The sequence below is a fragment of the Scyliorhinus torazame genome, chromosome 1 (genome assembly GCF_047496885.1).
Source record: "Scyliorhinus torazame isolate Kashiwa2021f chromosome 1, sScyTor2.1, whole genome shotgun sequence".
NCBI lineage: Eukaryota > Metazoa > Chordata > Chondrichthyes > Carcharhiniformes > Scyliorhinidae > Scyliorhinus > Scyliorhinus torazame.
The window spans coordinates 134,610,493-134,635,770 of record NC_092707.1 but is presented as its reverse complement, the minus strand read 5'-3'; the positions used below and the strand labels follow the sequence as shown (position 1 = coordinate 134,635,770).

The 25,278-nt window shown below is 50.4% G+C and overlaps 1 protein-coding gene across 1 annotated transcript in view; it reads right to left on the bottom strand.

The window, feature by feature from the left end:
* LOC140417302 (receptor-type tyrosine-protein phosphatase U-like) overlaps positions 1 to 25,278 on the bottom strand; it is a 1,277,635-nt gene that overhangs the window by 504,133 nt on the left and 748,224 nt on the right. The window contains exons 12-13 of the mRNA XM_072501194.1: positions 10,262 to 10,364; positions 6,252 to 6,525 (exon numbers count right to left, since the gene is read on the bottom strand). Of these exons, the coding sequence (XP_072357295.1) occupies positions 6,252 to 6,525; positions 10,262 to 10,364 (377 nt within the window). The remainder of the gene's footprint in view (positions 1 to 6,251; positions 6,526 to 10,261; positions 10,365 to 25,278) is intronic.

The following is a 25,278-nucleotide window of genomic DNA, read 5'->3' as shown; positions in this document are numbered from 1 at the left end:
ACCAGCTCGCGACGAGGCGGCAAGCTCCCGGAGAATCGATGGGCGAATTCTACGCCGCGCTGCTGATTTTGGGACGAGCCTGCAGCTGCCCGTCGGTGAACGCAAATGAACACACGGACATGTTAATGCGCGATGCTTTTGTGGCAGGTATGCAATCCTCCCAAATCCGCCAAAGACTTCTAGAAAAAGAGTCGCTAGGACTCTCAGAGGCACGGGCCCTAGCAGCCTCCCTAGACGTGGCCGCGCGTAACACCCGCGCCTACGGCCCCGACCGCGCGGCAGCCCATTGGGCCCCGTACGTACCCGTCGCGGCAAACCCCCTACCCCCCCCCCCCGGACACCCCACAGGCTTGCGCAGTCCAAACGCCGAGTCGCACCGGGGGCGCCCGCTGTTATTTCTGCGGTCAGGCGAAACACCCCCGACAGCGCTGCCCGGCCCGCGCAGCTATCTGCAAAAGCTGCGGGAAAAAGGGCCATTACGCGGTTGTGTGCCGGTCCCGCGAGGTCGCCGCCGTCCCGGGAGCACAGGGAGCCCTGCAAGCAGTTTACGCGCCCCAACCCCCCCAGCACGCCATGTACGACCCGCAGGCGCAGCCGCTCTGGGTCCCGACCACCGCGGTCCCGGGAGAACTGGGAGCCCTGCACGCCGCCTACGCTCCCCAACCCCCCTCCCCGCAGCCCATGTATGACCCGCCGCCGGCGCTACCGCTTTGGGTCCCGGCCAACACTCTCCACGGAGAGGAGGGAGTTTTCCGCGTCCCTAACGCCACCCTAACCCCCACCCCGCGCCCCACGCCTGACCCGCCGGCGCCACCTACTTGGGCCCCGACCACCGCTGTCCCCGGTGAGGGAGCTCCACGCGGTCCTAGCACTCGCGGCCCCACGCCTGACCCGCCAGCGCCGCCGACTTGGGCCCCGACCACCGCTGTGCCCGGTGAGGGAGCTCTGCGCGGTCCTAGCGCTCGCGGTCCTAGCGCTCCCCAGCACACCACGTGCGACCCGCAGACGCCGCCATTTTGGGTCCCGGCCACCACGAGGGGAGGAGGGACGCCGCCATCTTGGACCACCCCAGACCTGTACGACGCATGGTGCGGCCATTTTGTCCACCCCCGCCGCCATCTTGTGACCCCCCAGCCACGTGCGATGTATGGAGGCGGCCATTTTGTTCATCCCCGACGCCATCTTGGATGGCAACAACGGACCCCACTCCACTACTACAACCACGGCTCGCGTCGATTACGCTCGATCAAGCTCGGCCCCGGACACTACAGACGACGACGACAACGGTCCTAATAAACGGCCACGAGACGCCATGCCTAGTCGACTCCGGGAGCACGGAAAGCTTTATACACCCCGACACGGTAAGACGCTGTTCCTTGGCCACCTATCCCAGCGCACAAAAGATTTGCCTAGCTGCAGGATCCCACTCCGTACAGATCCAGGGATTCTGCATAGTTACCCTAACAGTGCAGGGGAGGGAGTTCAAAAACTACAAACTAAACTTCCTTCCCCAACTCTGTGCCCCCACCTTGCTGGGATTAGATTTCCAATGCAATCTACAGATCCTTACGTTCAAATTCGGCGGCCCCATACCCCCACTCACTATCTGCGGCCTCGCAACCCTCAAGGTGCAACCCCCGTCCTAGTTTGCGAATCTCACCCCGGATTGCAAACCCATCGCCACTAGGAGCAGATGGTACAGCGCCCAGGACCGGACCTTCATTCGGTCCGAAGTCCAGCGGCTACTAAAGGAGGGCATAATCCAGGCCAGCAATAGTCCCTGGAGAGCGCAGGTGGTAGTAGTGAAGACAGGGGAGAAACAAAGGATGGTCATTGACTATAGCCAGACCATCAACAGGTACACACAACTAGACGCGTACCCTCTCCCCCGCATATCCGACATGGTCAATCGGATTGCCCAATATAAAGTCTTCTCCACCGTGGACCTCAAGTCCGCCTACCATCAGCTCCCCATCCGCCCAAGTGACCGCAAGTGCACAGCCTTCGAGGCAGACGGGCGATTATACCATTTCCTACGGGTCCCTTTTGGCGTCACAAATGGGGTCTCGGTCTTCCAACGGGAGATGGACCGAATGGTTGATCAACATGGGTTGCGGGCCACGTTCCCGTATCTCGACAATGTAACCATCTGCGGCCACGATCAGCAGGACCACGACGCCAACCTCCAAAAATTCCTCCAGACCGCCAAAGCCTTGAACCTCACGTACAACGAGAACAAGTGCGTTTTTAGCACCGACCGGCTAGCCATTCTGGGCTACGTAGTGCGCAATGGGATAATAGGCCCCGACCCCGAACGTATGCGCGCACTCATGGAATTTCCCCTCCCGCACTGCCCAAAAGCCCTGAAACGCTGCTTGGGGTTCTTTTCGTACTACGCCCAGTGGGTCCCCCAGTACGCAGACAAGGCCCGCCCCCTAATACAGACCACGACCTTCCCTCTGTCGACAGAGGCTTGCCAGGCCTTCAGCCGCATCAAAGCGGATATCGCAAAGGCCACGATGCGCGCCATCGACGAGTCCCTCCCCTTCCAGGTCGAGAGCGACGCCTCCGACGTAGCTCTAGCGGCCACCCTTAACCAAGCGGGCAGACCCGTGGCCTTTTTCTCCCGGACCCTCCACGCCTCAGAAATCCGCCACTCTTCAGTAGAAAAGGAAGCCCAAGCCATAGTGGAAGCTGTGCGACATTGGAGGCATTACCTGGCCGGCAGGAGATTCACTCTCCTCACGGACCAACGGTCGGTAGCCTTCATGTTCGATAGTGCACAGCGGGGCAAAATCAAAAACGACAAAATCTTAAGGTGGAGGATCGAGCTCTCCACCTTCAACTATGAGATTTTGTATCGTCCCGGAAAGCTGAACGAGCCGTCCGATGCCCTATCCCGCGGCACATGTGCCAACGCACAAATTAACCGCCTCCAAACCCTCCACGAGGACCTCTGCCACCCGGGGGTCACTCGGTTTTACCACTTCATCAAGTCCCGCAATCTCCCATACCCTTTAGAGGAGGTCCGTACAGTCACAAGGGACTGCCACATCTGCGCGGAATGCAAGCCGCATTTTTTCAGGCCAGATGGAGCGCACCTGATTAAGGCTTCCCGCCCCTTTGAACACCTCAGTCTCGATTTCAAAGGGCCCCTCCCCTCCACCGACCGCAACGCATATTTTCTTAATGTAGTGGACGAATACTCCCGCTTCCCTTTTGCCATTCCCTGTTCTGACATGACCGCGGCCACAGTCATTAAAGCCCTGAACAGCATCTTCACACTGTTCGGTTACCCCGCATACGTCCACAGCGACAGGGGGTCCTCTTTCATGAGCGACGAGCTGCGCCAGTTCCTGCTCAGCAAGGGCATAGCCTCAAGCAGGACGACCAGCTACAACCCCTGTGGGAACGGGCAAGTAGAAAGGGAGAATGGCACGGTCTCGAAGGCCGTCCTACTGGCCCTACGGTCCAGGGATCTCCCAGTTTCACGGTGGCAGGAGGTCCGCCCGGACGCTCTCCATTCCATCCGGTCGTTATTATGTACGAGCACTAATCAAACGCCTCATGAGCGTCTCCTTGTCTTCCCTAGGAGGTCCTCCTCTGGAACGTCACTGCCGACCTGGCTGGCGGCCCCAGGACCCATCCTGCTCCGAAAGCATGTGCGGGCACATAAGGCGGACCCGTTGGTCGAAAGGGTTCACCTCCTCCACGCGAACCCCCAGTACGCCTACGTGGAGTACCCCGACGGCCGACAGGACACGGTCTCCCTGCGGGATCTGGCGCCCGCCGGCAACACGCGCACACCCCCCCGACAACACGCACACACCCCCGACACCATCAACCCAACCCCCCCCCTTCCTGACACCGCCGCACCCCGCGACCGCCCCCTTCCCAGGAGGATCGGTTCCCCTCCCCTCAGCACCGACCAAGAATCAAACCCGAGCTGAAACCGTACGGCTCCTGGAGGCGACAACACTGGTACAAGCACCACCACCACCGCCGGGGCCGAGGCGATCGACACGGACGACCAGACCGCCCGACCGACTCGTGGCGTCGATGTAAAACAAATATGGACTGTTCACAAGAACATTTTGCTTTTCTTCCTATACCCGCTGTAAATAGTTGCAACAGGACAAAATTGTCCAATACTGTATTGCCATGTGAATGTTTTGTCCTCCCAGGACCAGCCCTGTAAACCCTTACCACCATACGAAGCATCACTCCGCCGGGTTCATTTTTGACAAGGGGTGAATGTGGTAGTATGTATTGGGGGTCATGTGGGACTGGAAGCCCTAATGTCATTGGCTGACAGATCCCGGGTCCTGGTTGGCCGTTGACCTCCAGCTCCGCCCTGAAGGCGGAGTATAAGAAGCCGGAGTCTTCCCCCGCAGGCCAGTTTACTATCGAGCTGCGGGGGAACAGACACGCTTAATAAAGCCTCATCGACTTCACTCTATTCGTCTCACGGAGTCTTTGTGCGCTACAGTGTACGATTATCTGGGTGTTTCCCAGCGCTCGGAGAGCCGAGAAATATCATACTTTCGAATGACCATTTGGATAGATGGGGGGCCTCAGCGGGGAACGCATGGCCAAGGCCGCACTTAGTCCTGTTCCCTGAACCGAGAAGCTCCGATCACTGGAACTACTCGGTGTGGGAGGAAATCAGGTCGCAATTTTTAAATGGCACCCGATCTCTCGACCCCCACGACAACTCCAAAACTCCTTCCATACCCCAATTCACCTATAAAGGGGTCCTTGGGCCTAGCCAGCACCTGTGCTGGGCACCCCCAGGCCCAAACCCTTGTGGGAAAAATTCCAGATTGGCAACACTAGCCTGGCAGTGCCAGGGTGCCTGGGTAGCATCAGCAAAGCCAGGGTGCCAGGTAAGCACTGCTGCCTCACGGCACGGAGGACCCTGGTTTGATCCAAGCCTCAGGTCACTGTCCATGTGGAGTTTGCACATTCTCCCTACGTCTGCGTGGGACCCACCCCCACAACCCAAAGATGTGCAGAATAGGTGGATTGGCCACGCTAAATTGCCTCTTAATTGGAAAAAAAAGAATTGGGTCCTCCAAATTTATTGAAAAAAAGACATAGATTAGAGAGAGAAACTGTCCCAATTGATGGAAGGGTTGACAACGAGAATACACCAATTTAAGGTAAATGGCAAAAGAATCAATGGTGACATGAGGTACAACACGGTACAATCTCCACCTCCCCAACCACATGTTTCTTGGGGCATGCCATCGCTGACAGCGGGATTCTCCATTCCCGCCACTGACCAATGGGACTTCCCATTGTAGCCACCCCAAGCCACCAGGCAATCTGACTGTGGGGGTGCAATGCCGGAAGAACGGAGAATCCTGCCAGTGAAGAATTCACCACACCTTTTCTTCAGCGGCAAGTGGTTATGATTTAGAATGCACTTCGCAAGAAGGTGGTGGGGATCGATTCACTCGAGGCTCTCAAAATGAAAGTGGATAAGCATGCAAAGAAAAGAATTGCATAGTTAGAGGGAAAGTGAGTGTGACTAGCAAAATTGCTCTTGCACAGGCTTAATGGGTTGAATGGTCTCCTTCTGTGCTGCAATCACATTCTATGATACCATATGATATGAAATTCAGACAGAGTTTTGTCTTCTTTCACTCAGTTGCAGAGAATCCCCTGAATGAAAGACAAAATTGGATGTGTAGAATTGTACTTCGAATGAGTCAGATTTTTAAAAGGAAGCTAGATTACAGAGGAATATAAAGTTATATTGATAAGGTTCGATGAAATAGCCCCTTGCAGTGCAGAAATATCAGTATAAACTGGTTGGGCTGAATAGCCAGTGCTAGAAATTCTATGTAACATCTGTAAACACACCTTTGCTCTCATCGTTTATGGCATCACCTTAACCCCTAGTTGTATTGCTCTCAGCTTTTCCACCCCAGCAGCTCTGCAATATCCTTTATTAATCACTGTATAATTATTCATAAGAATACGTTTTTACAAGAAACAATGCTTATACAGATGGTCCCGAAAAATGGATGCAATGGTTTGGGCATGTTTCAAGAATGGGAACAGCGTGAAAAGCTTTAATGACCCTGTACACAGAGGTACATGGAGCAAGGAAGTGCTACAGCGACAATGTCAAGAGTAACCTGTCACAGAAAGGGGTGCAGGTCAGCTTCGTTCAGAACCACTATCATCGCTGCTGAACTAATGGCTGGGATTTTAATTGTTAATTGCAATCACTATACACTAACCTCTTTAAATGTGCTCATTGCTTGAAAGTAGATGCAGTAGTCCTTCTTGGGTTCCAGTGGCGCATTCCAGTAACCATTGTAGGTATTGTTGTCTCCAACAGTGAAAGGTATGGGTTTTGGGAGGCTGCTGGGTGGGATTTCCGCACTGTAGTAATGTGGCACACCTTTAATCGCAGCCTCCTCATATCTAATGGGGAAAGGAAAGCACTCTTGTGTTCCAGTTTCTTGTTTCGCTTTACATATCTTGTCCTCTTCCACAACAACCTGGTAAACACTTTAAACACCAAAAACAACAATCAAGATTGATAATTAATAATAAAGTTGTATGCACAAGTTATGTTGAAAACAATTAGAATTAAAAATGCTGCAACTTTCTTTTCTAAGATGTTATATGGAGAGACTGGAGAAGCTGGTGTTGTTCTCTTGGAGGTTAAGAAGGGTTTTGATAGAACAAATAAGGAGAAACATATCTTTAACTGAACTCAGTGAGAGCAATATGCTTGACATCTGCTCACAGCTCTATCCAAAACTCAACGAAACTGTTTTTCTGCAAAATGTCTGATACCGTGGCCCCACTCAGTAATTACACCATCTTACTTGGCTGAAATCTAACATCACAGAGAGAAACAGTTACCTGTGGCAAAAGGGTCAGTAAATAACGAGAAACAGTTACCTGTGGCAAAAGGGTCAGTTAACAAAAGGCACAGATTTAAGTTAATGGAACCAGAGTCAACATTAGAGAAAACATTTTTATGTAGCGCATTATGATGATCTGGAATGCCCAGTTACACACCTTACATTTCAGGACCGTGAATGACACTGTTCCCCTTTACTGAAGGGTGACATTGCAGGAGCCAGTGAGCAGAGACTGGATGAATCTCACTGTAATGAATGTAGGAATTTCAGATATATTTTCTTGTATGTTTGGTGCAGTAAGGGTTAAAAGCTTGGGTTAGTGATATTTGTAACACAAATCTTGGTTCAAAAGGCAAATATATTTTGCAAGCCAGGGGTGCAATGAAGGCATCGTAAAAAGCTTGGGCCAATGCAGTTTTGTTTTGATTAAGGGAGGTTCTCTGCGACGTTCGTTAGATTTCAGCCAAGTAAGATGGTGTAATTATTGAGTGGAGCCAAGGTATCAGGCATTTTGCAGAAAAACAGTTTATTGAGTTTTGGATAGAGCTGTGAGCAGATGCCAAGCAGTTTGCTCTCACTGCAGTTCAGTTAAAGATGTGTCTGAAGACAGATTAGTAGTTACTTTACAAGCAGTTCAGAATTGTCTGATTAGAAGGCGAGCTGAAACAGGCAGATGAGCATCTTCTGAAGAAATACAACCAGAGCTTCTGCATGGTTCTGACAGGATTCAGGGGCTGAATTCTCCCATCGGGCGGCTAAGTGCCGACGGCGGTGTAAAAACAGGAGTGTTTACTCCGGCGTCGGCACCCGTTCCGGGACCCCATTCTGTGGCCCACAGTAGGGTAGCATGATTCTGGAGCGGCCCACGCCGCTCCAGCCGCCGATCCCGGCGTGGCGGGGTCTGCGCATGCGCAGTTGGGCTGACGGCAACTAGCGCATGCGCAGTGGGATTCTTCCCCGCGCCGGCCCCAACGCCAAATGGCGCAGGGCTACAGGAGCCGGCGCGGAGGAAAGGAGGCCGGGGTGCTGAGAGGCTGGCCCGTCGATCGGTGGGCCCCGATCACGGGCCAGGCCACTATGAAGGCCCCACCGGGTTCAGACCCCCCCTCTCCCCCCACAGACTGCACCCGGACCCTTCATCACCGAGGTTCCGCCGGCTCAGAGGATGTTAGAACGGCGCCGGCGGAACTCGGCTTTTTGGTGACGACCCCTCGGCCCATCCGGGCCAGAGAATCGGCGCACCGGCCCTGGGCGGAGAGTCATCGCATACCCCGTATTGCGTCCCGGCATCGGGGCGGCGTGGCGCGATCTGCGCGGCCCGCCGCCGATTCTCCGACCCATTTTGGGGGGGGGGGGGGGAGAATTCCGCCCCAGGTCTTTTCTTCAGAACAATCTCAGAAAACACCTCTGCACAGGAGGTATTCCTAAGTGCTAACTGTATATAACTGTGGATTGGGAGCTGAGATGGGTTTTTTGTTGTTTGAGTGGGAGTAAGGCAGGCAGGTAAGGGTTACTTGAGCCACTGCATTGATTAGCATTGTTTAAGGGGGAATTGTGAGCGTGTTACTTCACACTTGGGTCACTGTCTGTGTGCAGTCTGCACGTTCTCCCTGTGTCTGAGTGGGTTTCCTCCGGGTGCTCCGGTTTCCCTCCATAAGTCCCGAAAGACGTGCTGTTAGGTATCAAATAATTGATTAACTTGTAAAACAACATACATAAGTGGAAGCAAAAAGATCATTCTGAGAAAATAGTCCACCATGGCAAGGACAATGTGAAGTTGCTATAGTTGTTATGTATAGTGGAATTATAATCATGCGCTTTTTGAATGTGCTTACATGGCTGCTATTGGCAGCATTCAATGCAAATCTCCAACACCCACCCTCTCCCCACAGCCCCATCCTCCCGCAATCGATGCATACATTTATCAATGTTTTGTACAACAGGCCAGTTGGTAGCATAGCCTTTCTCAGTGTGATACCTAATAGTGCATGATATGCTAATTCAATAATTGCCAGAATTCTTCGGTCGTTGGGATTCCCTTTTCCTGCTGGCCGCGCACCCCCGCCCGTGGGTTTCCCGGCAGTATGTGGTGGCTTCAATGGGAGATCCCATTAACAATAATAATAAGAATAATCTATATTGTCACAAGTAGGCTTACATTAACACTGTAATGAAGTTACTATGAAAAAGAACTAGTCGCCATATTCCGGCACCTGTTCGGGTACACAGTGGGAGAATTCAGAATGTCCAAATTACCTAACAGCACGTCTTTCGGGACTTGTGGGAGGAAACCGGAGCATCCGGAGGAAACCCACGCAGACACAGGGAGAATGTGCAGACGCCGCACAGACAATGACCCAAACGGGAATCAAACCTGGGACCCTGGTGCTGTAAAACAACATTGCTGACCACTGAGCTACTGTGTCGCCACAAGCGACGGGAAGATAGAATGCTGCCGCCAAGTGAACAGCGTGCCACGGAGAAACACACTGCTGGACTGGAGAATCCCGTCCATTATCTTTATATTTCATAGAATCATAGAATCTACAGTGCAGAAGGAGGTCATTCGGCCCATCCGGTCTGCACCGGCCCTTACAAAGAGCATCGTACTGAAGCCCACATATCTACTTATCCCGTAACCCAGTAACCCCCACTTAACATTTTTTGGACACAAAGGGCAATTTAGCATGGCCAATCCACCTAACCCACACATCTTTGGACTGTGGGAGGAAACCGGTGCATCCAGAGGAAACCCACGCAGACACTGGGAGAATGTGCAGACTCTGCAGACAGTGACCCAGCCGGGAATCGAATCTGGGACCCTGGAGCTGTGAAGCAACTGCTATGCTACCGTGCTGCCCATGGTATATTTCCTCCCTTCATGATTTCACTGAAGTCTCCCAGTGAGAAATCAAAGGCGAAAGATGTAATAATAATAATCTTTCTTAGTGTCACAAGTAGGCTTATATTAATACTGCAATGAAGTTACTGTGAAGATCCCCTAGTCGCCCACTCAGGCGCCTGTTTGGTTACACTGAGGGAAAATTCAGAATGTCCAATTCACCTAGCAAGCAGCTTCTCCAGTCTTTTGCAATCTTCATGATGGTAAAAGCAAATTACTGCGGATGCTGGAATTGAAACCAAAAGAGAAAATACTGTAAAATCTCAAAGCTGACAAAGGTTTATCTGGACTCGAAATGTTAGCTCTTTTCTCCCCCGACAGATGCTGCCAGACCTGCTGAGATTTTGCAGCATTTTCTCTTTTGGTTTCATCATAGTAATCTATGCGGAGTACATGCCTCGCTGTGGGGTGTGATGTGATTTATGGTTTCTTGGCTCTCCACAGTCCCACTTTTGTTGTCAGGAGATCTCACCTGATTGAAGTGCCTTGGGCTCGTGCCGCCTTCAGCTGGACAGTAATGGTAGTGTTTGTTTCATCCAATGGAGGAGGCATGCTGCCATAATCGAATGAGGGAGCTGTGGGGGTGAGAAAGTACAGAAATGCAATCAATTATTTTAAACTAGGACAGAGAAGAACCAAGAATTGAGCTAAAAACATGCATGGAAGTAATCCAGATTCTCACACATTAAAATTATGCTGACTAATTTGATCAATATTGTGTGGGCACGATTCTACCAGCATGTTGCGATCGCACCAATTTGGGAGGGCCGGGCGCATCGCAGGAGAGGCCCAAATTGGGCTACGCGTCAGGTGCAAAACTTCACACAAGTCACCCGACTCGTGGTGTTTGGCGCTATCTGGGATGAAGTTCCATCAGGCTTATTTAAATATGCGCGGCCTACTTGAGGCCACATTCTTCTGGCGCCAGGGAGTCATTGGCCACACCCGTGAGGCCTCACCTGGGTGCCGATTGATACTGGTCTCCACAAGCGGAGAACAGTTTGACGGTTGCTCTGGTGGTCTCGGAGGCTATTAGAGCCCTCTGGGTGGATCGGGACATGGCAGTACCTGGCAGGCCCCATGGAACCCTGGCAGAATGGCCAAGTTGGCACTGCAAAGGGTCGCGGCCTGAGGTTGGACATGTCCATGAAAGGGGGGGGGCGAAGGGGAGTATCAAGAATGGGAGGGGTGAAAGGGGGGTTTGAAGGAGCATCATAAAGGTTGGGTGAGTGAAGGCAAAGTCTTGAAAGGGGGTGGGCGCTGAAGGGGGGGGGATGGGGAATCTGAAAGGGGAGACCCTCAGCATCCCGTAGTGGGGTGTGCTCACTTGGCAGGTGGGGGTAATCCACATGCCTGCGGGGAGTGGCACTGTCTGTGTGTGTGGCATGTGGTGGACCCTCAAACTCACTTAGAGATTGGGGCACCCTTTCAAAATGGCGCCCATATCTCTGAGGAGGCCGTCTTGCCAGCGGTTCAGTTCCCCACTGCTGAACAATTTCTATGTGTGGGCTAAACCATGGAGGAACGCCCCATGTCCGACAAAAGTGGCTATGGCCGCGATCTAACCAAATTGCATCAGAGTCTCATGTCGAGCGTGTTTAGCTGGATGTTTCCAGGAGCTTGCAGCGCCGATAAAGACCATGCTATTGAACAGGACTTTGTTGCAATCCGGAACCTCAGCGGTGAATGCCCTGCCATTGCCACACTTAGTCCCATTTCCTGCAATGAGCAGCTTTGCTTGCCAGAGCTCCTCAGTGCAGGAGATCGGGATGCCCAGATCTCTCGACTCCACCCCCCTCCCAACCCCACACACTTACAAACGGTCCAGAGTCCCTTCAAAGCCCCAACTGAACTAAAAAGTGCTCCTCAGGTTCCCTCCTTTCACCCCCCCCCCCCCCACCCAAAAAAACCCGGGCACGATCCCCAACATAGGCACAATGCCAGCCTGGCACTACCAGTGCCCTGCCAGTGCTAGGGTGCCATGCTGCTCAGAGGGCCACCACCCGGGAGCCTCCGATCCCCTGGGTGACTCCCCCCGAATGCTATTCCACCTGGTCCCCATTTGTGGGGACTAGTACTGCACAGCGCTCGCCTAAGGTATCTGAGGCAAAGGGGTTAGATCACAATGGCTCGGGTAGATCAGGCGACCTGCATGTTGGACTGAGACTAGCTATTCACTCTATTATTTAGATTTCCCAAATCCTGATCCCGCCCACAATGGGGTGATCCAGACCGTGACATCTTGTGAAATCCCGTTTGATCTCGCAAGGCATGGTGAGCTGGGTAGGTCCCGGAAGAGGCCTGCCCCAGCAAAAGCCGGCTGCGTCGTGACCCTGTTCGCCCGAATGAGGTGCGATGCGGCTGGTATAAGCTCTAAGCATGGGTGCTCTAAGCATGGGTGAATCCAAGTCTAGGCCTCACAATAAGGTCTGCAGAAAAAACCCCGCCAAACCCACTCAAAATGACACTTAGAAATGTTTTGGGTGAATCGTGCCCTATCACTGGAAAAAGTTCTAAATGTGGTAGCGAGCATTAACTGCCGCGGGCTTCCCGGTGCACAGTCTGGTGAGGCCGGCACCCAAATGCAACATTAATTAGTCCACTTAAGGAGGACCCACGGGCTTCACGCAACAAATCATGGTTCGTCAACCATTTCGCTGGGACCGTGCTTGCCAGCCTCCCGCTAACACCTCTTGCACAGTTAACCCCACGCATCCCGCAGCCATGGCGCCAAGACGACTGGCCCCAAGATTTGGAGACACAGACCTTGGGAGGCTCTTAGAGGCAGTCAAAGCCAAGAGGGATGTCCTGTTCCACCAAGGGTCCCGGAGGGTGAGCCACAGGGCAGCCAGAACCACCTGCAATGAAATGGCAGCGGCTGTCCGCTCGGACAGCTTGACGAGGAGGACAGGCCTCCAGTGCCGCAAGAAGGTCAGCGATTTATTACGGGCCGGATGTGTGAGGTGGCACTGTACCATCCCCCCCCCCGAAACCTTCCCACCCTCACCTGAACCACACACCCCAACCCTTCCTACACCCCCTCCCCCAATGAACCAGTGAACCATGCATGTGGCTAACGATGCCCTCTCTGTGTCCCTGCAGGAGGAGAGGACACAGACTGGCGGCGCCGTACCAGACATGAGAATCTTCACCACATTCAAGGAACAGGCCCTGGAGGTTATGGGGGTGGCCAAGGACAGAGCAGAGGTCAACGCATGCCGCAGAGGTGAGGATCCACCGGGACCCACATGGATGACCTGTCACATGTGAGTTGTTCATGCCATGTAGACTGACCTATCCCTCACACTAATCATATGTCTATTCTCCCGCAGGACCCCCAGGCGACGGCCCATCCCAGGTGATTTCCATCCACCCCCCGCATCTCATGAGAACACCTCGGAGGAGAGCTACGAGCATGACCACCATAGATGCGTCACAGTTGTCATCCCCACCCTCCTCCAGCGCAGAGATACGCACCTCGGTGGGCAACGTTAATGGTCAGGCCTCTGGTGAGGACCACACAGTTTCAGATGCACATCAGGTGGAGGCAGTAACGCCCAGGCGAGACAGCACTTGGAGGTCTGCTGGATCCCAGGACCCAACTGGGTCCCAGTTGTCATGTTCTGTAGACTGACCGATATGAATGATGCACTACAGATCATTTAGTTTAAATAATTTATTATGTAACAAGTGCATGGTAAAGATAACCGGAATAAATTAATAAAAAACTACTAAGACTAACTAGCTATAATAGAGCTACTGCAAAATACGTCTATCCACCAACACGACTTACTCCCAACTCCCTCAGGCACAGAGTCACATGGCACACTTACACTGCCACCTACTGGCCAGAGGTGGTGTACAATATTATATACAGAATTGCTTTATGCAGATCATCACATTCCCTTCCCTTTGGAAATGTAATTATTTACATTCATGACTTTGTTTGTACAAACCAATATGATATGCATAATAAATTTAAAACATTTAACTATATACAGTTCATCCCAAATTCAGTCTCTCAGGTTGACGCCGTAGCTTTGTGATCTTCTGAGTCGCAGCTGAACTGGTGAAGTTACTTCATCGTTGTGGATGATGCTTGTTGTTCTTCTTGTATTGTGTCTGTATCTTGTTGTTGTGGCTCCGTATGCTGTACCGTATCTTCTTCAACTGTCTTCGGACAAAATGTTGCCGAACCTTCAGCAGAGCTCTTCTGTTCCTTATTAAGACAACAGCTTCATCCGTGATGGTGAGACAAGAGTTTGGACCTGTTTGTCGCAGTACCTTGCATTCTCATACTATCCATTCCCTTTGGAATCTTCCAGTTTGACCGTGTCACCTGGCTGCAATGGTTGGAGACTTTTCGCGGATCTATCGTAAAATCCCTTTTGCCTCCTTTTTTGAGAGATCAGTTGCCTCTCTAACATATGGTTGACTGGTTCTTAAGGAATATAGGGTAAGGTCATTCTCAGTGGAATTCAACAGCTGTGCTATCTCCGGATATTTGGAAAAGTAGTCTATGGCCCGAAAGTATTCCTTTCCATTCAAGTGAAAGAGATCCATACCAACCTTCTGCCATGGAGTTGTGGCTATCTCACCCATCTGTATCGGCTCTTTGCTTTGTTTGCGTTGAAACCTTTGACAGGTCTCGCAATTATCCACCATCATATCAATGTTAGAATGTATCTCCTGGCCAATAAACTGCATCCCTGGCTCTACGTTTGTACTTTTCCATCCCCAAGTTCCCTTCATGGAGTTTTGTTAGGATCATTGACCTCAATGACGGTGGAATCACAATTTACTGTTTCCGCAGCAAAAATCCATTCACATCACTTAACTCTGCTTGTATATTGTAAAAGCCTGAGCAGGGTCCTTTAGGTAATCCTTCATGGCGATGTTGTCTCACCTTCTGCAAGACTGTGTTTTTGGTCGTTTGTTCTTTAATTAGTTTTGACTTGTCAGATATGGGCAGAGACTCAGTGACCAGGTTTACATTGGACCTGCACATCCTCATCCAACTGGTGTGTTTCTTCTATAGCTGCGGCTCAAGATAGTTCATTAGCAACAATGAGATGCTTACCCGGTGTATAAATCAGTCCAAAGTCATATTGTTGCAACTTCCTGATCATTCGCTGAATCCTCAGGGTCATCTCGTTAAGATTTTTAAAAATAATAACGACCAGTGGTCTGTGGTCGGTTTCCACTACAATCGTTGGAAGACCATATACATAATCATGGAACTTCGTGAGCCCATTAATCGGCCCGAGGACTTCCTTTTCAATTTGCGTGCACCTGCGTTCCCTATCAGACATTTTATCTAGATGTGTATGTTACTGGAAGCCAGTTTCCTTCCAGACCTCGTTGGAGTAGGATTGCTCCCAAACCATCCTTTGATGCGTCAGTTGAGATTTTTGTGTTTTTTGCTGGGTTGAAAAATATCAGGTCTGGTGCTGTGGTCAACTAAACTTGCAATGCTTGCCGTTCTTGTTCATGGCTCGTGGGCCACTGGTGTTGTATCTTTCTTTATAGTTTCTCCAAGGTGTGCAGTTTTAGCTGCCAAATTGGGAATGAATTTGCCCACAAAATTTATCATCCCTAGCTGTTAGCGGAAGAAATTGCTATATATGTGTCAGAATTGATGGAAGTAATAATAAAGATGTCTCAAGTATTATAACAGCACAGCTCAAGGGAAAAACCAGCAGACAAGAGGTTAAAATGTTAGACCTTGGAGAAAAGTCACCTGCACTGGAGATAATTCAATCATCTCACAGGGCATTAGGATAAGAAAGGGGACCCACGTCACAGAAATCATGGCTCCAGTCTGTCTGTAGGGGATTCATTGTCCAGCCCAGTGCAGGGGATAAAAACACATTACCCTGAACTTCTGGATGGGGTGTTAAAGAAAATATGTTGAACAGAATCCAGGAGATTGCAAAGAAGCATTGTATTAGCTGATCGTTTCTCCATTAAAGGGACCAGAAAATATGCATACTGATCGCCTTGTATTGTTCCGACCGAATTGATGATGTCAATGCCTACTTGTAAATCTGAAAGAACCCTAAATCTATATGCATGTAATTCTGACTATGATCAGAGCTGACTTTTGCGAGCAAAGGGTAGCAGCAGAACGTGCCTCTCCTGTGTGCACACAGCAATTCCGAATAAACGCAACTTTTACAACTCCACATAGTCGAGAACAGACTCTGAGTTTTACTTCCCTCCGGCACTTAGCGTACTCGGGCAGGATATCAGCACAGGATGACCGGTGACTATGTGGCTCCAAATCGGGTGAGTGTCTTTTATCGACCACCCATAGTTAGAGAGCGATTTCATGTTAGTCGTTGGCCGACCGTATGTTGCGATTCCAAAGAACGAAACGGAGGAAGAATCGGACAATGTGGAGTAAAAATCGTTGGGGGAAACCGGGGTGTGGCATCAGGTAGTTAAGAAAACTTGTTAAGGAAAGTGACTTGCTCTGGAAAGTGAAGTGCCTGGTCAGAAGTAAAAACCCGTACGATTAAATACCACGGGAGAAAGAGTTGGAAAGATCTCACCTAGTGTGGGAAAGGAGTAGCCGCAGGAACAATCGCGAGAAGGTAGAGCCGTGGAAGATGAACCCCGCAGGAGTGGTGTGTGTGTATGAGAGTGAACGTCGGAGATGGCCGGATCCGATAAAATAGGCAGCAAGAGCAAGGTAGAGCAATATAGATGGGGACCCGAGGAATCGATCATACAGATGATTGTAACCCACAATAGTAAGTTAATTGCAAAGATGAGGGACATGTCATAATATTCAGGTAAACATCATGGTGCAAACATACATACATACTGATGGACAGATCAACGGACCAATTAATACACACACAACACCACAGCCAATCACAGGCAAGAGCATACACACTATAAAACGGGGAACACGACACTTCCCGCTCATTCCAGCAGGAGACAGCTCAGGGCACAGAGCTCACAGCAAGCCACTCAGACATCCACCATGTGCTGAGTGCCACTCCAAGATAGTGTTAGGGATATGTCCACAGATTCAAGGGTAATGAACGAACCACAGTAACCAGTTTACCATTGTAAATATATATATATTTTTAAAAAATTATTCTCCTCCTTTTTCACATTTTCTCCCACATTTACACCCATCAACAATAAACAATAATCAGCAAGATATGTCAATCCCCATAATAACAACGATCCCATCTGCCCACATGTTTACATAAACAAATGACAAAAAGGAATCCGGGATTACCCATAGTCACCCTTAATCTACACAGCCCCCTAGCCCTCTCACGTTCCACGTGATTATCCTTACTGGGGGTCTCTCACCCCCCCTACCTTTCTTATCCACCATCACCATACCACCAGGCCCTGCCCCATAAGCCTGACCCGCCCCTGTCCATTGTTAACATCGAACCCCTTCCCCCCCCCTCCCAAGAACCCCCCCCCCTATAAAAACATCCCCCAACATCCCTCCCTCCACCCACTCTTGCTCGCCTCGGAGGCCCATTGAAGCCTGCTATCCAGGCTCCAATGTCCGCAGTCCTCCTCTCACCTCACCCCGCTCACTAACTGACTCTAGTTAGCTGGCGAGGGTGGCTCCCCCCCTCCCCCCGCCAATACCTCTCGCCCCCTTCCGCCCAGTCCCAGAGAAAGAAACACCAAAACAAGCCCAACAATCCAACCCCTACAATTCACTAACATAACATTTAACCGTCGCAACACAGAACGCCATTAGCTTGAGCTCTGTACCAATGCAAAGAGAAGTAAATTTCAAATTTCAATACAAATCAGTAAAAAGAAAGTTGTAACATTTGTACATTTTCCAGCCGCTCAAACACAGTCCACAGTCTTTCTTCCAGTTCCGCTCTTCATGTCTGTCCCAAGCCTTCTGCCCTCACGAACGCCTCAGCCGCCTCCGGTGTCTCAAAATAAAAGTCTTTGGCTTTGTATGTTACTCTCAACTTTGCCAGGTACACCACACCAAATCGCACCCCCTTCTTGTACAAAGCCACCTTTACTCGCCCAAACGTCGCTCGTCTTTTTGCCAACTCCACCATCCAGTCCTGGAGATCCGAACCGCAGTACGTACCATCCCACAGCACCTCACGCTTCTGCTTCGCCCAGCTTAATACTTTCTCCTTCATGCAAAACTTACGGAAGCAGATAATTACTGCCCTTGGCGGCTCCTTCACTTTGGGCTTCGGCTTTAATGACCGATGAGCTCGGTCTAGCTCGTACAGGGTGGGGTTCTCACCCTCCCCCATCAGCTCCGCCAACTTCTTAGCGAAGTATTGCGTTGGCCTTGGGCCCTCTGTCCCTTCGGGCAAGCCCACAATTCTCAAATTGTGCCGCCTTGAGCGGTTTTCCAAGTGTTCCAGCTTTGCTCGGAGCCCTCTGTTAACCTCCACCACCCTCCGCAGCTCGTCCCCCATCGAGGTGACCTGGTCGGTGTCGTGTCATGGCCTCCTCCATCTTCTTCATCGCGCCGGTTGGCGCCCCCCCCACCCCCCCGCGATTCTCCGGCCTGGATGGGCCAAAGTCCCGCTGCTAAAATGCCTGTCCCGCTGGCGTAGATTAAACCACCTACCTTACCAGCGGGACAAGGCAGCGCGGGCGGGCTCCGGGGTCCTGGGGGGGGGGGCGGAGTGATCTGGCCCCAGGGGGTGCCCCCACGGTGGCCTGGCCCGCGATCGGGGCCCACCGATCCGCAGGCGGGCCTGTGCCGTGGGGTCACTCTTTTCCTTCCGCCTTCGCCACGGTCTCCACCATGGCGGAGGCGGAAGAGACTCCCTCCACTGCGCATGCGCGGGAATGCCGTGAGCGCCCGCTATCGCTCCCGCGCATGCGCCGCCCGGAGATGTCATTTCCGCGCTAGCTGGCGGGGCACCAAACGCCTTTTCCGCCAGCTGACAGGGTGAAAATAGGTCCGGCGCGGGCCTAGCCCCTTAAGTTTGGGGCTCAGCCCCCCAAGATGCGGAGCATTCCGCACCTTTGGGGCGGGGCGATGCCCGACTGATTTGCACCGTTTTGGGCACCAGTCGGCGGACATCGCGCCGATACCGGAGAATTACGCCCCTGAAACTTGTAATTTCTTTTCCACCCTCCTGGATTTCTTTTTTAATCTGAGGTACACTCTCTTTATTGTCTCCCATCTGATCACCTTTACCTTTACCACTTGAGTATTTCTCATGTCCCCAGTTTCTATCCCTCACCGGCTGAAACTGATGGCGGATACCAATCTTTGATTTATGAACTAATTCATAATCATCTGCCATTTCCGCTGCTAATCTCGCAGTTTTAACCCTCTGTTCTTCCACATGAGTTTTCACTACATCAGGAATTGAATTTTTAAACTCCTCCAAAAGTATAATTTCTCTGAGTGCTTCATACATTTGGTCTATTTTCAAAGCCCTTACCCACCTATCAAAATTACTCTGTTTGATACTTTCAAACTCCATGTATGTTTGACCAAATTCTTTCCTTAAATTTCTAAACCTTTGTCTGTAAGCTTCAGGCACTAGCTCATATGCACATAAGATGGATTTCTTCACCTCCTCATACGTTCCAGATACCTCCTCCGGTAGTGATGCAAACACTTCACTAGCTCTACCGACCAGCTTTGTTTGAATCAGTAATACCCATATGTCCTGTGGCCATTGCATTTGTTTAGCTACCTTCTCAAATGTAATGAAAAAGGCTTCTACCTCCTTCTCGTCAAACCTTGGCAATGCTTGGGCATATTTAATTAGATCCCCACCACGTCTTCGACTATGGCGCTCTGTCTCATTATCCTCATCCATCTCCTCCAACTGACTGAATTTTTGCCATTTCCCATGAGTCAAACTCTATCTCAGGCAACTTTAAATGCTTAACCACCGCCATAATTACCTAATCTTTTCGCATTTTGTCAGGTAATGTGAACTGCAATGTTTTTGCCAGACCCAGCAGCCTGCTTTTCGTCTCTGAGCGTAAAGTACTGCGTGTGACAGTCTCCACCCCCAAAAGCTTCTGAGCCTCTGAAAGAGCCATTGTCCACAACACATTCCCCACTTAAAGTAAAATACCACACCGGAAAAGCAACAATCCTTCACTGTCTTGAAGTTCACAAAAGCCAATCCAATAGATAGACTTTTATCCAGGACGAGCCCCCAATTGGGTGAGGCATTTTCAGAACCCCAAAATGTATCATGGTGTTCAACCAAACCATCCCTTTAATGTATTTGTTGCTTTTCCAAGCACACGGCTTGTTCCCTCGGTGTGGGATGACAATTATGGACACATGGGTTTTTAAACACAAAACAATGTTTAGTCCATGAACTCAACTTAACATCTTAAATAAACATTGGATCTCTTAACACCCCTTACTTCAAAGATAACTCCGAAAATATTGCAACAGTAAATATTTCCTCAAAATGTTCCTTCAAACTTCCAAAGGACTTAACACCTTTAAACAGAATCACATCAGGTTAAAGGCTTTACTATTATGATTAAACATCCATGTTTTAAAGGTATTCTCACATGACAATAGTAACAGGGGGCACAGAGAGCTGTAATGCAAAGGAGAGAGTGTTTCAATTTCTCAGGCTCCTAGCGGAGCAGCTGCACAGTTTAAAGGGAGCAGTGACAGACACACAGACAGCGAGAGATTGGGAAAAAGGGACTGCATCCGCAGCCAGACCCCAAAGACAGGGGACAGAGTCATGATTAAGCTGCTTCCAGAAAGGGCAGGCTTACAGCCCAGATGGATAGGACCACATGGAGTGATTGTTGCAGGGGATACATGTGCCTTAATTGAAATGAAAGGCACGTCGAAGTGGAAGCATTATACTCAAACTAAAATGTACAAGGAACCAAAAGATGTTTAACTTCCACCGGTTTTGAGGGGTTCATATCACCTGTTGTTACAGATTTCTGCTTCCGTGGATACGCCTAGGACAGACCTGGGAGGCACCCACGGTATTCATCAGCAAACACACAAGCTTGCACCCAGGGCAATATTTGCAACACCCCACAGAAGGAATGGGGAAATGGATAAAGAAATCGACCGCGTGGATCATGGAGAGGGTCACACCGGACAGCCATCGAACCCAAGTGATCATGACCGTATGGGTAAGGATGGTGGCAGAGCGCACAGTTTTGGTGCCTCTTGAAAGAGCCGGTACACCCATCAGACTCAAGGATCCAGGTTGCGACTGGGCCAACGCCAACTGGGGGATGTTATGGGACAGGGTTTAGAGAACCCCAAAATGTATCATGGAGTTCACCTGACCCACAACTTTTAATCGTTTGTGGTATGGGGAACATATGGCCCACTCTACAGGTGTGGTACAGCAGAAATGGAAAAGTATTTATCAAAGCAAAACATTGTTTATTCTATGAACATGAAGTTAACCTTTTTAAAACACAGTGAACATCTTAGCAAACATTAATTCAAATACAACCACCAAAGAATAGAACACTAAGTAATGCGTACGCTGTCCTTTTAACATCCAGAAGACTTACAAAAAACATAACCTTTAACAGAAGCACGTTAGATTAAAGTCAATACTCAGAACATTTAGAATTCTGAATTCACCAAATGATCAAGAGACAGTCTTTTCCGACTGTCAATTTGTCAAAGCTATCAATTTGATCCTTGATCCGATTGTATTTCTGTGGGTAGTCCGTATCTAGTAAATAATTCAAGTAACTTCTCCACAATCTTTTTAGCTGTAATATTACGTACTGGAATGGCCTCTGGAAACCTAGTAGACACATCCATTATAGTCAAAAGATATTGATTCCAACTTTTCATTTTCGGAAGCGGTCCTACGCAATCAATTAGGACCCTTGTAAAAGGTTCCTCAAATGCTAGAATGGGTATTAAGGGCGCTGGTTTTATCACTGCTTGAGGATTTCCTATCACTTGACATGTGTGACATGACTGACAAAATTTAACTACATCTTTATGTAGTCCAGGCCAATAAAAATGTTTTTGGATTTTAGCAATACAGCCAATGTTAGACTCCGGGGTCTAACCAATGGTCATCAGCCTCTCAGGTACCGCAATACCTGGTACTACCACACAGACTGACATAGAGACCCGCTACAATGATGCCCATGCAGCAATCAGGGGCGTGATCAAGCGGTGCTTCAGCATCCTGCAGATGCACTTCAGGTGCCTGGACTGCTCCGGAGGGGCCCTCCAGTACAGGGTTAGGAGAGTGCCCCACATTGTGGTGGCCTGCTGCGTCCTCCACAACATCATGCAGCAGAGGAGTGACGTGCTGGAGGAGGGGGATGAACATCAGTCCTCGTCCCACGAGGAGGATGCGGGAGAGGGTGAGCTTGGGCAGGGCATAGGGCCCGGGCAGGCACTGGAGGCCGTATGCATGCGCCTGGGCAGGCACGCAAAGGACGCTCCAAGTACCTCCAGGTTCACCAAATAGGGGGCCTGACCAGTGGCACGGTCACCCCATCCCAGCATTACTCCCACTCCCAGCCCCCCAACCGACCACCCCCTCCCATGAACTCCCTCCCTGCACGATCCCCCTGTCCATTTTTAACCCCGTCCGTGATTCCTACCTGCTTCACTACACGGTGCGGGCCCTGGGTTGGCAGTAACAGTAGATTTGGCCCATGGGTTAGAGGGTGATGACAACTTGGGATAAGCTCTGATGCTGTGCACCATTCAACAATGTGGGCAGCACAGTAGCACAGTTGCTTCACAGCTCCAGGGCCCAGTTCAATTCCCGGCTGGGTCACTGACTGTGCAGAGTCTGCACGTTCTCCCTGTGTCTGCGTGGGTTTCCTCCGGGTGCTCCGGTTTCCTCCCATACTCCAAATGTGTGCGGGTTAGGTGGATTGCCCATACTAAATTGCCCTTAGTGTCCAAAAAATGTTGAGGGGGTTACTGGGTTACGGGGATAGTGTAGATACGTGGGCTTCAGTAGGGTGCTCTTTATAAGGGCTGGTGCAGACCCGATGGGCCAAATGGCCTCCTTCTGCACTGTAAATTCTATGATTCTATGATAATGTCTGACTCCTGCCTACAGTTGCACCTTCCACCGCCCACCTGGATGATCCCTGCCTGCAAGCTGGTCCATGGAATCCTTGGGGTAGCGGATGTGGGGACAGTGAGGGGGGAGGGGGCTAGGTTTGTGCCGGAGTGGCTGCCGCAGCTCCAGCTGGTGCTGACCGTCCCACGCAAGTTTACGCACATGCGCGGGGGTTTCCTTCTCCGCGCCAGCCTCTGGGGCCCTATAGGGGCCCGGCACAGAGTGAAATAGGCCCCCACAGAACCAGCCAGCCCACCGATCGGTAGGCCCCGATCGTGGGCCAGCCCACCGTGGGGGGCCCCCCTCCGGGGTCGGATCCCCCACCTCTCCCCCCCCCCCCTCCCCTCATGGACAGCACCCGCAGACTAATCTTACGGCGGGACCTGAGTAACCCACGCCGGCAGAACTCGGCCAAACTCGTTGGTCACTCGGCCCAGCGGGCCCGGAGAATCGCCGGGAGGTCGCTGTCAATGGCCCCCGACTGGCGCAGCGGGAATCCCGTGGGCGGCAGAGAATCTGCACGGGAGAATGGGGAAGCCGGCGTCGACGCGGCAAGGTGTGATTCTCGCATCCCCCCGGGGACTCTCCGACCCGGCGCCGGGTTGGAGAATCCCGACCATAATGCTCAGAGAGAAATTATTATTTTGGAGGAATTTATAGATTCACGTCCTGCAGTAGTGAGAACTCATGTGGAAGATCAACGAGTTAAAACTGCTAGATTGTCAGCAGAAATGGCAGCTGATTAGAATTGGTTAACAAAGCAAATTACATCAATTTCTGTGAAGGATCGAAATGGGGGAAATGAGAAATTCACAGATGGTCAAGGCAAAGGACGTTTAGTTGGTGCTGTTAAGGAGAATTTGCTTCAAATTAAAAAGGAAACTTCTGATAGGGGAAGAGAGATAAGAAAACTGAAGTGTTTTCATTGTAATAATGGACATGCGGAGTCGCAGTGTTGGTGGCTTAAGAAGGTACTGGGAAGACAGATTCAGTAAAACAAGATAAGCCAGTGGGGTTTATTAAAGTGGGGAGAAAAGACATTGTCCCAGATGCAATAGAGTTTACGGCTTGTTCAGAGGTTGGTGGAAAGCAGTTGTAAGAATATTTTAAGGATTTTATTTGTGTGGGTAAGGTTTACTCATCTATACAATTTGGCTTAGGTAAGGCGATTAAAGGATACAGGAGCAAGGGAGTCTTTACTGGTGAGACATAAGGAGATATGCAGTTTGGAAGAAATATTGGCAGAAATGCGGAATTAGTGGTGAGAGGAGTTGTGTGCCACTAAGTAAGGTAAAATTAGAGATTCCAGAGAAAAGTGGTGAAGTGGTGGTAGGAGTGCTAGAAAAAATACCTTTTTCAGGGGTATAATTTATCCTGGGTAATAATAAAGCTGGCTGAATGGTTGGAGAGCGGCCTACTGTGATTGAAAAGCCAGTGGAAAGTCAAACAACTGAGGTTTTGCAAGAAGCATATCCCGGGGTGTTTTCTGATTGTATGGTGACAAGATCTCAAAGCCACAGGTTGAGACAGGGGGATGAGAACTTGAGCAGTGCCGACAGGGAGGCTGAAGTTCAGTTCCAGAACCCATATTGGTTGATAAAGAACAAGAGCAGGTGGATGAAACTAATATCTTTAGTTCAAGAACATTGGTTGAATTACAGCAGAAAGATTCAGAGATAAAGCAGTTGCATCAGAAATCATATATGGAAATAGCATCGGAGTGTGTGCCAGAGTGTTACTACATTAGAAATAATGTATAAATGAGAAAATGTAGACTTTTACAAATTCAAGCCGGTGAGAAATGGGCAAAAATTCATAAAGTGGTATAACCGGTGGGTTATAGAAGAGTATTTATGGGTAGCGCTTGAGGTTACAGTAGGCAGAGTAAGGAAAACTCAAGCAAAAATGAAAAAAACATTTTTATTGGCTTGGACTGCATAAGGATCTAGTTGAATTTTACCATGCATATCACACATGCCAGGTAACAGGGAAACCTTTAATACCCATTCCAACTTTTAAGGAACTTTTTCTGGGGTCCAAATTGATTGCGTGGGACCACTGCCTAAAATTAAAAGTGCGAATCAGTATCTGTTGATCATTATGCATGGTCGACTAGATTTCTGGACGGCATTCCATTAAGAAACATTGTGGACGGGATTCTCTGTCGGTCAACGCCAAAGTTTCGAAAGGCGGTCGGGTGGAGAATCGGTATTGACACCAAATCTGTGATGGGCGCCGGGTTCACGCCAAATCTCAATTCTCCGGTGCCTCGACAGCAGGGTCAATGCATTCCACTCTGCACGTACAGTAAACGCCGATGGCATAGCATTAGGAGCCTGACCCGGTATTCTCCAGGACCTCCACGATCCTCCGTCTCCACCAGGGGAAATTCCCCATGGTGAGGTTCACTTGTGCTTTCAAAAATCAGGAAGCAGGAGCCGTGGCT